The 13,061-nt window shown below is 40.8% G+C and overlaps 1 protein-coding gene across 1 annotated transcript; it reads left to right on the forward strand.

Moving 5' to 3' along the window:
- The first annotated feature begins 4,089 nt into the window (after window positions 1-4,089).
- On the forward strand, window positions 4,090-8,463 carry etaa1a (ETAA1 activator of ATR kinase a). Its single transcript, XM_064955075.1, has 6 exons — window positions 4,090-4,361; window positions 4,745-4,879; window positions 4,996-5,075; window positions 5,305-5,414; window positions 5,498-7,218; window positions 7,720-8,463. The coding sequence occupies exons 1-6, from the start codon at window positions 4,220-4,222 to the stop codon at window positions 7,842-7,844; spliced, it is 2,313 nt and encodes a 770-aa protein (XP_064811147.1). The 5' UTR covers window positions 4,090-4,219; the 3' UTR covers window positions 7,845-8,463.
- The last annotated feature ends 4,598 nt before the right edge of the window (window positions 8,464-13,061 follow it).

Consider the following 13,061-nt stretch of genomic DNA (forward strand, 5'->3'; position numbering starts at 1 on the left):
TGCCCAGTCATGTGAAATCCATAGATTAGGGCCTAATGAATTTATTTCAATTGACTGATTTCATTTATAAACTGTAACTCAGTAAAATCATTGAAATTGTTGCATGTTGCATTTATATTTTTCTTCAGTATATAATAAGGAATGAGCAGGGCCAGCTATACCACAAGGACCCCTTATTATTTTTTTAATTTCACCTTTATTTAATCCAGGTCGGCTAGTTGAGAACAAGTTCTCATTTGCAACTGTGACCTGGCCAAGATAAAGCAAAGCAGTGTGACACAGACAACAACACAGAGTTACACATGGAGTAAACAATAAACAAGCCAATAACACAATAAACAAGTCAATGACACAGTAGAAAAAATAATGTATATATACAGTGTGTGCAAAAGTCATGAGGAGGTAGGCAATAAATAGGCCATAGAAGCGAATAATTACAATTTAGCAGATTAACACTGGAGTGATGAATGAGCAGATGATGATGTGCAAGTAGAGATACTGGTGTGCAAAAGAGCAGAAAAGTAAATAAAATAAAAACAGTATGGGGATGAGGTAGGTAGATTGGGTGGGTCCATACAGATGGACTATGCACAGCTGCAGCAATCGGTTAGCTGCTCAGATAGTTGATGTTTAAAGTTGGTGAGGGAAAAAAAGTCTCTAACTATTTTCGTCTCTAACGAAAGTCTCTCAGCGATTTTTGCAATTCGTTCCAGTCACTGGCAGCAGAGAACTGGAAGGAAAGGTGGCCAAATGAGTTGTTGGCTTTGGGGATGATCAGTGAGATATACCTGCTGGAACGTGTGCCAAGGGTAGCTGTTGTTATCGTGACCAGTGAACTGAGATAAGTCGGAGCTTTACCTAGCATAGACTTATAGATGACCTGGAGCCAGTGGGTCTGGCGACTAATATGTAGCGAGGGCCAGCCGACTAGAGCATACAGGTCGCAGTGGTGGGTGGTATAAGTTGATTTGGTAACAAAATGTATGGCACTGTGGTAGACTGCTTCCAGTTTGCTGAGTAGAGTATTGGAAGCTATTTTGTAGATGACATCGCCGAAGTCGAGGATCGGTAGGATAGTCAGTTTTACTAGGGTAAGTTTGGCGGCGTGAGTAGAGGAGGCTTTGTCGCGAAATAGAAAGCCGATTCTAGATTTGATTTTGGGTTGGAGATGTTTAATATGAGTCTGGAAGGAGAGTTTACAGTCTAGCCAGACACCTAAGTATTTATAGTTGTCCACATATTCTAGGTCGGAACGTCCAGGGTGGTGATGCTAGTCGGGCGGGCGGGTGCGGGCAGCGAACGGTTGAAAAGCATGCATTTGGTTTTACTAGAGTTTAAGAGCAGTTGGAGGGCCCGGAAGGAGTGTTGTATGGCAACACTTATTCATGTCCTCATTACATGTTGTGCAACAAGACCACTCATAGTCTGTAAAGTTTGTTTTTTTTAACAATAGGGTGGTTGGGGCCTTGCTCAGAGGGGGGCTTTGCCCTCTATGCAGGGTTAATCAAATAATCAATGTGGTACTACCTAGAACCCTCTATGAAGGGTTCAGCCTAGAACCCTCTATGAATGGTTCTACAAATAACCGTTTTATCATCTAAAGGTTATTCCTAGAAGCGTCTATGAAGGGTTCTACCAAGAACCCTTTAATCGTTGGAAGGCGAACCCTTTAATCGTTGGAAGGTTCTTCCTAGAACCCTCTATGAACGGTTTCCCACAAGCCTTATTATCCTTTAAAATGTGATTATTTATGACAATACATTACATATATCATAAGGCCTTTCTTTGAGGGGCCTAGTTAAACCCTAACACAGTGGTGTTAGGAATCTCCTGGTTTACAGGCCACACTAGTTCTGCAAGTCACATTATGCTGGCTTGCAAAGTGATGTGTAATTCCTATTGGAATCCAGCCAGAGTTAGGATATCCAACAAGTGGAATTGTTAATTACCTGCATTCAGAATGACTGCCAGGTTAGGGAAGATTAAATACAGACTACCTCAATCATCTAAACTGGAACAACCATGTCAGTAATGTGTGCAATAAATCCAACTGATTGGATTTGTTTAGAAAACTATGTTATTTATAGTTTTATTTATTTGTGTAGCATAAAACATATCAACCAATCAATGTACATGCAAAAACACAGATACTACACTAAAACAAACAATTAGTAAAATCTCCCTGCAATAGAGCATGCTGGGAAATATTATATATGGTTCTATGTAGAACCATTCTTACCTTCCAAAGAATCATCAAAGAACCCTTCATTGGCAAAAACAATTCTTAGTATGATAAAGGTTCTAGGTAGAACCCTTTGCCTTACAAAGAACCCTTGTCTTCCAAAAAAGGTTCTTCTGATCAAAACTGTTCTCGGTAGAACCCTATCTCTCTGCAAAGAACCCTTTTGGAACCCTTTATTCCTAAGAGTGTAGGCCTAAGTAGACAATGATTGAGTAGAGATTACAAAACATCATCTGAGGCGGCTCTAAAGAGATCTGTTGACCTGAAAGGTCTGTGCTCTTAAATTAGAGCCTGGGCCATTGTCACGGCTCACATTTGAAATATTTTTGGGGAAAACGTTATTTTGCCCAATAGAAGCCTACCCACTCTAATGCAAAAAACAGGTATGTACCTTTTCCCCCCTGACAGCACGGCGATGGATTGTTTTTCAGTGCATAGAAACACAAAGTTTTCTTTAGCACAGCAGGGTATTCTATTCCGAGGCACCCTCCATGAAATATCGTGCATATCTGTCCTTGGACAGGAGCCAGTTGCAGTGGTATGGCATTTCAAAGTGAAGGGATGTTGATGAATGCTAGGGGTTTCGTCACAGTCCGGAATCACCAAGGGATACATAACTAACTCCACCCTCGTTGGAAGCTCAACAGTATGTAAACACACAGAAGTAGCCTAGAGGAGCCAGCAAATATTTGACGTATTCTATATGTCCAGATTATCACCCATTGTAGCCTGCAAGGACTTACATTTATCTGTATGCTTATATCTTGCCGTTCAAATTTATGCCCACTGGTTTCTGATGAACCCCCACACTGCCAGTGGAAAGCACTCAGGCACAAGAGGAGCAGACAGTGCTGGAGTTCGCTCAGAAATTCCACCAAACTACCACAACTGTGATCTGCAATATGCTCCATTCACACCAATGACATTCGCCTAATGAACTCACCAATTAGTGCTTCGCCATTAGGTGCCATATAATCACCTATGGCTAGATAAACAAATGAAGTACGGTCAATGTGTTGAGGTTTGGGGCTCTGTACAGTCATGGTATTCCCTCCAAGGCAAATTACATTTTGGTTTTGAATTTTCCAACAAAAGAGGCCACCAAGGCATCTCCTGGCTGTGGGTTTGACGCTTCATACCTAAATTGGAAGTGACGGGCCTATGGCCCCTGCTCTTTCATCTCACTATCATTTAGGCGGAATGTTCACATTTGGTGTGACAGAAGGTGTTACTGTGACTTTTCACCATGCTGTAGCAGCAGACATTGCCTCCAGTCTTTTCTGAGAAAGAGCCTGATGAGGCCCATATGAAATATATTATAGGAGCCACCGACAAAAATGGAAATACAATTCATACAATTTCTCATAAGTTTTTTTTTTCAAGAACAAAAAATGAAAAAAGTGAAATGTCAATTGCTTGTTTGAAATGTAAAAAAATATACGTTTTCCATTTACATTAAAGTTACATAAAAAATAAATAATAATAATAACAGTAGGCCAACTGTAGTAAGTAAAGGGGGCGGGTGGGAAGATGGGCTTGATGATAAACGGACACCATGGCTTCAGAGAAAGCTGTGCCATAAAGATCTAGACCACATAATACACATGGACTATGCTATTGAATATATACATAAATAATAATACGAATGTAATGTATCCTTTATTTAACCAAATGTAACAAAATAATTCATAACAAATCTAACATTTCCAATTCGGAACAGTAGCTATTTTAGTTGTATGTTGTCGTTGTATCTCTATGCATGCTTGTATTTGATGCGCAGCAACAACGCAAATTGGATTCCCTCGGAAAAAGAAAACGTTCTGAAACGGAAGTCGAACTGAATCATGGGAACAACATGGCGGAATTTTTGAATCTCTGACGTTTTGTTCCAAAACAACTTGTCTACATTTCGCTATTACACGATGTATTTAAATACATTCTGGTACCTACATATCTATATCTAAAGTTTCACTATAAATGCCAGTTACTGTCCTTGCGAACAATATGACAGACGAGAGCAAGCAAGGTGGAGGGAAACCGAAAACAAACAGACTGAGAAGAAGCCCTAAACAAACGCAACCAACTCCATCTCTCATTGATTTTCCAAAAACCTGTCAAGGTCAGTAGCTTGCAAGCCACGAATGATGTGTTGAAATGACCAGCCACTGATTCAGCTAAATAGCTATTCCTGTTGCCCGTAAGCTATGAAAACAGCGTATTAGCTATGTAACGTACCTAGCCAATGTACGGTGTTGATCTTCTAATGTTACTTGTGCTAGCTAGTTAGCGTATATAACATTAGCTATGTTCTAGCTAGATGGTGCACAAAGCTAGCTAGTAGCTGAGTAAACTCCACTCCATGTTGAATTAAGTTTAGTTTGCTAACTAGCTAGGAGTAGCTGGCATGTAGCTAGATACTTTTTTAGTTTAGCTAGTTAGTTAGCTAACTGTTACCACGTGTGCCAATTACAATTACATAATCATTCACATATCTAACATCAGATTTCAAGACGCCAACTCGTGTGACAAGATCAAGATACAGCAATGTATTCAACAAAGGAGAGTCACCAATGAATGAATCAGAACTTCAACAGGATATCATTTGGGATGCCACTTCCCCTTCACCCCTTAGGACAGGTAATTATATTTACATGTCAATATAACTATACATGTAGCCGGGCTAAGCATTGTTACATTTTTTTAAAGTTTACCTCAGCTTATCTGTCTTAACTTTTTTTCATGTTCCTTCTTAGTTAGCAAAAGAGGCAAGAAGTACTCTGCAAATGTTGGAATTGTGGACATTTCCGAAATCGTCAACAGGATAGCTCCCAAGGTTGGTAACACTCTGGCTAGCTAGCCACAAGTGTGCCATTAAATAAATTTTTTTTAATGTTCAAACTAGAACAATGTTCATTACCAGACCTAGTGATGTGATGTGATTTTTCATTCTTCTTCATTGGGCTCTTTCTTAGTATAGTGCTGTTCAATACTCACAGATACTATGTTATGTTGCTCTGAAATATTTACTGTAGTAATATTTGGTATAATTGATCTTATTTAAGCATGGGAGACCTGTAGTTCCAGAGTCATCCTTGCTCCAGTGGATTGGAGACAGTGCTATTCCCTGCACCCCAGAGATGCAGCAGCCCAGGGCCAAGAAGAAATCTCCAAGGTAATCCCCAAGACAACATAACAGTTATTAGAACAGAGCTTGTCACTTGCAAATATCTACATTTTTATTTTTTTTCCCTACAGGCCAAATGGAGTGGATGACCTTTTAAAGTTGGCCAAACAGTTTGATTTCAACATGTTAAGGCAAGACGAAGAACGAGTCAATGATATGCACGAGCAGAGTTTGGAGCTTCTGTCAGACTCGGAGGACATATTGAATTTAGATGGCAACGAGAACCAGCCTCCGCCCTTACTGAGTAATGTCACACCTGAAAGCACACAGTCCGCCCTTAAAACAAACAGCACGGGAAACTCCAAAGACCAGATACCCCCTGACCATGAGATGGAAGATGATATGGATTTTTTATTTGATGGACCAACTCAACACATAAGTGGTAACTTAAGTCAGAATTCATTGCCTCGGTCCTTGGAGGTGAAGACTGCTCCCACTGTGTCCTCCAAAGTCATTCCTGGAAAATATCCAGATTCCATACATGGCCACACTTCGACCGTCTCCTCATCGCATCCTGTCAAAAGAAGCTCAGCAAATAATAACTTTGACGATGACTGGGAAAATGATGATTTGCTGAATGACTCGCTGGTTTTTGAGATGACTCAAAACCCAGACCTCTTTGCCACTCCTAATCATTGTTCAACCCAAAGAGGGTCGAATGAAACAAAACATGAAAACATCAACCCCTCAGCCATTTCCAAAAATGCTCTTCAAGGAAGTAGAGACATAAAACCAGCTATGTCTAAAGGACAGAATGAAACTGTGAAAAACAGAAAATCCTTCACGCTTGAAGCAAATCCTAATGTACAAGCGAAAAGTATCCTCTCAGATGCATTACCAAAAGCAGGGAATGTCCCCGACACTGTCAAACCAGCACCACATAGGAACATACAGAAAAACCAACCAAGTCTCGTTCCAATCAACAAAGCTCAGTCTATAGAGTCCAGTAACCAACTAAGCCAGCAAACGCAACACCAGTCTAATGGAATAAAGGCTTGGCCGCAGGTGCCTCTTTTTCAAAGTACATCGATCTCAACCAGCTCAAGCACAAAAACTTCCAACTCTTATTCAAAGTGGCCCCTTCAGGTTGATAATAACTCTTACCACAAGCCCACAGAGAACAACAATATGAAGGGAACAGGTGTCATCAAGGCCCCAGCTAGCCACATCGTCATTCCAGAGGACGACTTGGACTCTCTCTTTGCTTCTGACTCCATCTGGGATGACAAAGACGATGACCTATTGTGTCAAGCATGTGATAACCTGGAAAGCCAGGTACAGAGCATGGAGGACCCTGTTATCACACGCACCCAATCCCTGCCCAGTAATCAGACAGAAAGACAGATGTTTGTCCCTGTCTCTGCACCTTTGAATAGCAGCAGATCCAATGTCAATCAAACGACCGAGACCACACAATCCAAATATCCCAACATTTCAGTTTATTCACAATCGGCCCCCGGGAATGGTAGCACTTTCACCCACTCTTTCAATAACAACAAAGTACCTGTTACTGTGGTCTCTGGTTGTAAAAGACCGAGTTACAATTCCTCAGCTGGAAATGTTACCGCTAACTCCACGTATAGGCTACAGAACCCTGCAGCAGCAGAAGGGCCATACCAAAGTACTCGGGTCAAAAGCACTTGTGTAGCTGGGAGCACATCTAATCAACAAGGCACTGGGAGTGGAGCGCGGCTGTCGTCATTCCCGTCACCTGTCTATGTGACTGAAACCCCCACTCGGTTCACCTTTAAGAGACCGTCTGGCTGCACGTCCATCCCTGTGACCGACAAAGGTAAGCTACCGTGAGTTGTCTGAGACGGCAAGAAATGTGTTATGCAGCTGTGAAAAAGGCACGAATCTCAACTTGAAACGTGTAAGCGCATTGATGTCAATGCTTATTTTATGAGGTTAATGCTATTTGGAGCTATTTGATATTTGGGGCAGCAGGTAGCCTAGTGGTTAGAGCATTGGGCCAGTAACCAAAAGGTTGCTAGATCGAATCCCAGAACTAAAATCTGTCGTTCTGCCCCTAAACACGGCAGGTAACCTACAGTTCCTAGGCCGTCATTGTATGTATGAATTTGTTCTTAACTGACTTGCCTAGTTAAATATTTAAAAAAAAATGTGGATGTTAAAGCATTTACTCACATTTACTCACATTCATTTCGCCCCAGACTACTGAGCCCTTCTATTGCTGTGATAAAATAGTAATATTCATTAGACTTGTACTTCACTGAGAGTCAATGATGGTGTAACCCTCCTCTTGACTCATCTGCTTATCATTTTTCTTCAGCTTTCGCTTCAACCCAAGCAGCTGGGAAATGTTCTGTGGTGGAGATTGAACTGAAGAAACAGCAGGCCATGGAGAAGAGACGGCAACGGATGCAGACGGCCCTCAACCTAAGGGCTCCAACCTGATTCTGGTACAGTGCACATATACAAGAAGATTCCGAATTATAGTTGGACAGTGTTGGCTTACTCTAAACGCTACTCTAAACGCTGACTTGTGCTAGACTGACCATACAGAGCTCTACTATAGAGTTGTTGTAGCCTCGTACTACCATCATGATCTCTTAGTAAAACAGAATGTAAGCTCGCTAGTCCAGGATGGTTGTACAAGGCTAGAGCTGCTGTGCCTTTGTCTCATAATTTACATCACTCAATCCATTCCTGAATAAGATTTTAGTAGTAGTAATATAAATGTTATTTAGATTAATGTATTAACACAACTGTTAATAAATCAACTTTTTTAAAATAAACTAACCTCTTTTCAGGGAGTATGTTATCAGTTGTGTTTGCAGAGTAGGCTAAGCCTTTTCATTATATTGTATATCAGTTGTGTAAATTACATAGCATCACAAAATGAGAGGTTTTCTGACATAAAACACAAGTCGCCTTGTGCTCAGTCAGAAAAACTATCATGTTTTATATATTTTCTTGTTTTTTACATTGTTTATATGTTTGTCATTTGCACAATAATGAAACTGCCTCAAAAGATGGCACACAGATATTAAAGTTACAAAAGGATCCCCCCCTTTCCAGACAATACTGTGTTGTGTACAGCAGTGACATCTAGTGTCCTTTTGTTTCTGTGTCATGGAAGGTCACGCTTCCTTTAGCATACCATCATTTCTCCGTGTGGAATACAACAATTGAGTGTAACAAAACTACTGTCACTATGCACAAAATAACCAGTATGATGCAACAGTCAACACAGTACAATGAGCTCCTTTAGGACCGGCACACACAGTAATGAGTAGTGCTTTCAACAGAGACGGCCTGCGTCCCAAATGGCACCCTATTCCCTGTAGTGCACTACTTTTGACCAGGACCCATAGGGAACTAAATAGGGAGTGGTGTGCTGTTTAAGATGCACACATGGTTTCAGCCTTGTTTATACCTTGTGCTAACATCTATCCTTTCTTGATCTTAGCCACATTTTGATTGTGCCCACATAGCTGTTGCATCTACACATGCAAGTAAAATGTCTGTCTGTCAACATGGTGACCAGATATCCCGTTATGTACATGTACCCTGTATGTACATTTTTTTTGACAGATATTCTTTCAAAATAATGTTCATCTATTAATTTTAAGACTAATTTATAGACCTGTATAATGATGATTTCAATGGCTTCGTCGTCCAGATCTGTTTCCACTTGATTGATATCCAGCTACAATGGTTCCCGACTACCTCTGGAGTTGGTCAGGAAGATCTGATCACAATTAGATAAATGTGTCTTTTAATTGTCTACACCTGTCTAAAAATGTGGGCACAATCAGAATGTGGACAAGAAAATAACAAATTATACCTGTTAGAACCAGGTATAAACAGGGCTTTAGGAAGGTTTGAAAGCGGTTAGCCTTCGACTACACCATAAATGCAGTTTGGTAGAGCGTGTGAGTAGAGACCTGAACCCTTTCAGTGTTCTGTAACTTGGGATCTTATGAATCCTTCAGCCATAGTTGAATTTCAGTTTCCACCGTGGGAGCCTCAGGATCTGAACAGTCCGCTCGTTTGGATTTGGCCCCACTTCAGTCACATCCACACCATGTATCACTTTATTACATAGATCCTTTACACTCGGTAATTCGAGGAGCTGTATTGGTCTGCCTGCAAGCTCTGCTCACCATGTTGATGGGACAAACCATAGACATTAGAGACAAAATAATATTAATGTAATGTCTATGGTAAACCCTTCAATCCAGCATAGATAGGCACACAGCACTCAAAACCTTGAGGGAATCATACTGTTAAAGTGATGTTCCAGGGCTTTTGTATAATTTCACATAGTAGTTTTGGAGATAGTGCTTATGAGCTAAACATTTTTTAAAATATATTTTGTGAATTTGTAAGTGCTTAAGATCCGGGACTGCATCTTTAAGTCTATGAAGTTTGGCAAACCATTCAACCCAGCACACACACCGCTGTGCATTTCAGTTTCATTCGAGGAGTGCTCCGAGGCACCTTGCTCAGCAGCCCAGCCTTATGCAGTCAACCCATCCGGACGGACTCGTCAGGTCCAATCATTAGTAGGCTGGCAGCTGTCTGATGGAGAGGCTTGCTCCCCGGCTGGGGCGCATGTAAGGAGAGTCGCATTATCATCAGACCGGTGTGCAACTGTACCGGTGGTCTGGGTGCACAGCATTGTTGCTGCAAATCAGTGGCACCAAGATGCCAATCTCCTACCTACTGGACTTACAATGCTATTGTTTAATTTTTTTAATGTGAAGGGATTTGACTAAACCCTCTTGCCAAATGTAAATAACAATATTTCACAGTTCACTATTGCAGATGTTTTGTAATGATTTCACCTATACGACACAAAGGGGAACAGTTTGTGGTTTTATGGCCCACCTGACACTTAGAACAAGATGCACGAAAGTCTTTACTGACGATAATGTTTCCCTGTTGCAGCCACCTGACAATCGCTTCAGGTGAAATTCAGTTATCTGAGAATTGCATTGAACTCCCAATGACCCCTTCTTTGCCCCAACTCAGTGTTCCATTAATTAGTCTCATCACAATCAGTCAGGACACTGATATTCTAGGCTTCCTTCATCAAATCGAATCTTATTGGCATGGGATGTTGATACAGTGTTCTCACTGGATTAATATTAGAATGGATGCCGAGACCAAGTTTATTCTTGATAGATGGTAATGAATGTATTTGGTTTCTTTAACGCTGCATAGTCAAGGAACTACAGACTTTTGGTACAACATTTGCTGACTAAGCTCAACTCCATGGTGCAGGGTTTCTGATGAACTCCACCACCGGAGTTGAGCAGAGACCAGACTTTGTGGAATTCAGCTCAGAATATATTGATTTGCCCAAGGTAAATACTTAATGTAAATTATGAAACGTTTACCTTCTATGTTTTGAAATCCATACTTTTTTATTAAAAAGGTAAGCAGCACAGACTTTGCTCGTTTCTGTTTCTCGAAGATGGCAACTTTACACCATCTGTAGATTGTGATTTTATGAGTATTTGGAGACAGACCTGCGTAATCGGAGATTCAACTGGCACATTCACACTTGCCATCTTCGAGAAATAGAAACTAGCAAACAGTCGGTGGTTGTATTTGATTAACGTTAATTTAAAAAGTATGGATTTAAGCAAACAAAAAGGCACGCAACTACAAAGGACAAACATAGGTACAAGGGAAGCGTTAAATAAGACTTTTTTAAAGTATTGATCTTGGGCAAATCGATATAGTCTGAGCTGAATTCTACAAAACCTGGTCAACAACGGCGCTGGAGTTCATCAGAAACCCTGCACCATGGAGTTGAATTTAGTAAGCTAATCCAAAATAAGCATTTTGGATATTAACGACCATGGTTCCCATGCGAGGTGAATAATCTTGAAGGCTCAATCAGTAATTCTTATTACCCAACATTTTATTGTACAGCAAACAAATATACAGGTGATTTGATGAATGGCTTTTGAACACCCGTAGTGCACAGGCTACTTACGGGCGAACCTCATTAAGAGCTGGAAAACCGACAATCATGAAAACACTAGTGGGCTGCATGAAATTTTGTGGAACTAAGTAGCCCAGAGTAATCAGAACCACATGAAGCTCCGCTGGGAGATCGGTCAGAGAGTGGTTTTCATTAACAGGGAATCTATCACCAAGGGAGTTGTGTTTTTGGAAAGCTATACATTCTCTTTTGGGAGAGAATTCCGTCACACAATTCAAGAATGACAAGCTACTTTTCTCAAAGGCTAAGAGATGTGTAGTTCCATTACGACCAACAATTTGTACTTCACCCCATTTAAATGATAATTGTTTCTATATTCTCCAAAGCCAACCTACACTTACTTTCTCTATTGCTCGACAGTTTGCTTCAGGTTGAGCTATAGGTTCTGGTCTAGAAGTTCTGGTTTAGTCGTTCACACCTCAGAGAAATTGATTCTGACATCTGTACAAATGAGGCAGATTTTCCCCCTGTGTTAGTGGAACTGTAGGATGTCTGAGTTCATTCCAACTTGTGCTGTCCCTTTTCACACGGGGGCATTTTCAGTAACCTGAGCTACTAAGCCTCCCAGAGGTTTTCCTTACAGTATAAAAAGGTCCTCTAGATCGACCAGAGGTTCAAATCGAGTACGGGTTCCTTTCATGAGAATAAAGGTGCAACAGTTGGCTCTTCTTCCACAGGTTCTATCCATGGCCATATCAGTACTGCTGGGATTTACTAACAACTACGGTCTGTCGAATGTTCAATGAAAGCTTTTAGATGCAAAATGTTTAAACGTTCCAACAAACTTAACTGCATTTATGGTACCTTTTCTATGCATTATTCATAGTCTCAGGTACATTTTCCTTGTATCCTTCATCTAAAAGAACCATGCAATGGAATCGACTTCACATTTGTCCCAAAAAACACTCACGACCTGTTGAAATCAAGGGAAATTTACCCCCTCCCAAAATAGTGTATGAAATTACACATTGGTCATAATTGTATTTGTGTAGGGTTCAGATTATTTGGAGGGGCCAAAATTGCATCTTTCATGTTGTGCTGTGTATAAATAAATCTGGAGACTCGCTGAAAGTTCAAAATCACAAACAGATGAGCAGGTTCCATGAGAATGGCGGTCTTTCGGAGGTCCATGTGTGGCTCGGCTGAGGAATACAAATGGGATTTTTAATTGGCAGTGACGGGCACAACCGGCCACATTCTGCATGAGCTCAATTTGGACTGTCCAGGAAACAGTGACGTGTTATGAGGAAAGGGGAATCTAGTTCACTGGTTAAATGTGTGTGAATGCACCCATCCATGGGTATTTTTTGTTGTTTAAACTAAAGGGTCTTATTTCAAATTGATTTGAAATTGGTTTTCTAGTGGCCTTGAGCTTGAAATCAAACCCAGCTTCCGAGACATTTTCTGCCTCTTTTCTTAGTGTTTTTATATACCAAACAGTAGGGTGCAGTACTTGCATGCAACATAAGGCAATGTGAATGGAAGATGCAGCACTCAAGATGATGCCGCTTTAATCTTTCATTAGTAAGTCTAATTAAGGAATTTCGGATCTTGTGTCAAGATATTAAGTGCAGGGCAAGCTCATGATAGCCGTTCGGCAACTAATAATAAACACTTCACTGAAGACACGTCTTTTCGCCACCTACAAACAA

This window comes from Oncorhynchus masou, chromosome 5 (genome assembly GCF_036934945.1).
Source record: "Oncorhynchus masou masou isolate Uvic2021 chromosome 5, UVic_Omas_1.1, whole genome shotgun sequence".
Classification (NCBI taxonomy): domain Eukaryota; kingdom Metazoa; phylum Chordata; class Actinopteri; order Salmoniformes; family Salmonidae; genus Oncorhynchus; species Oncorhynchus masou.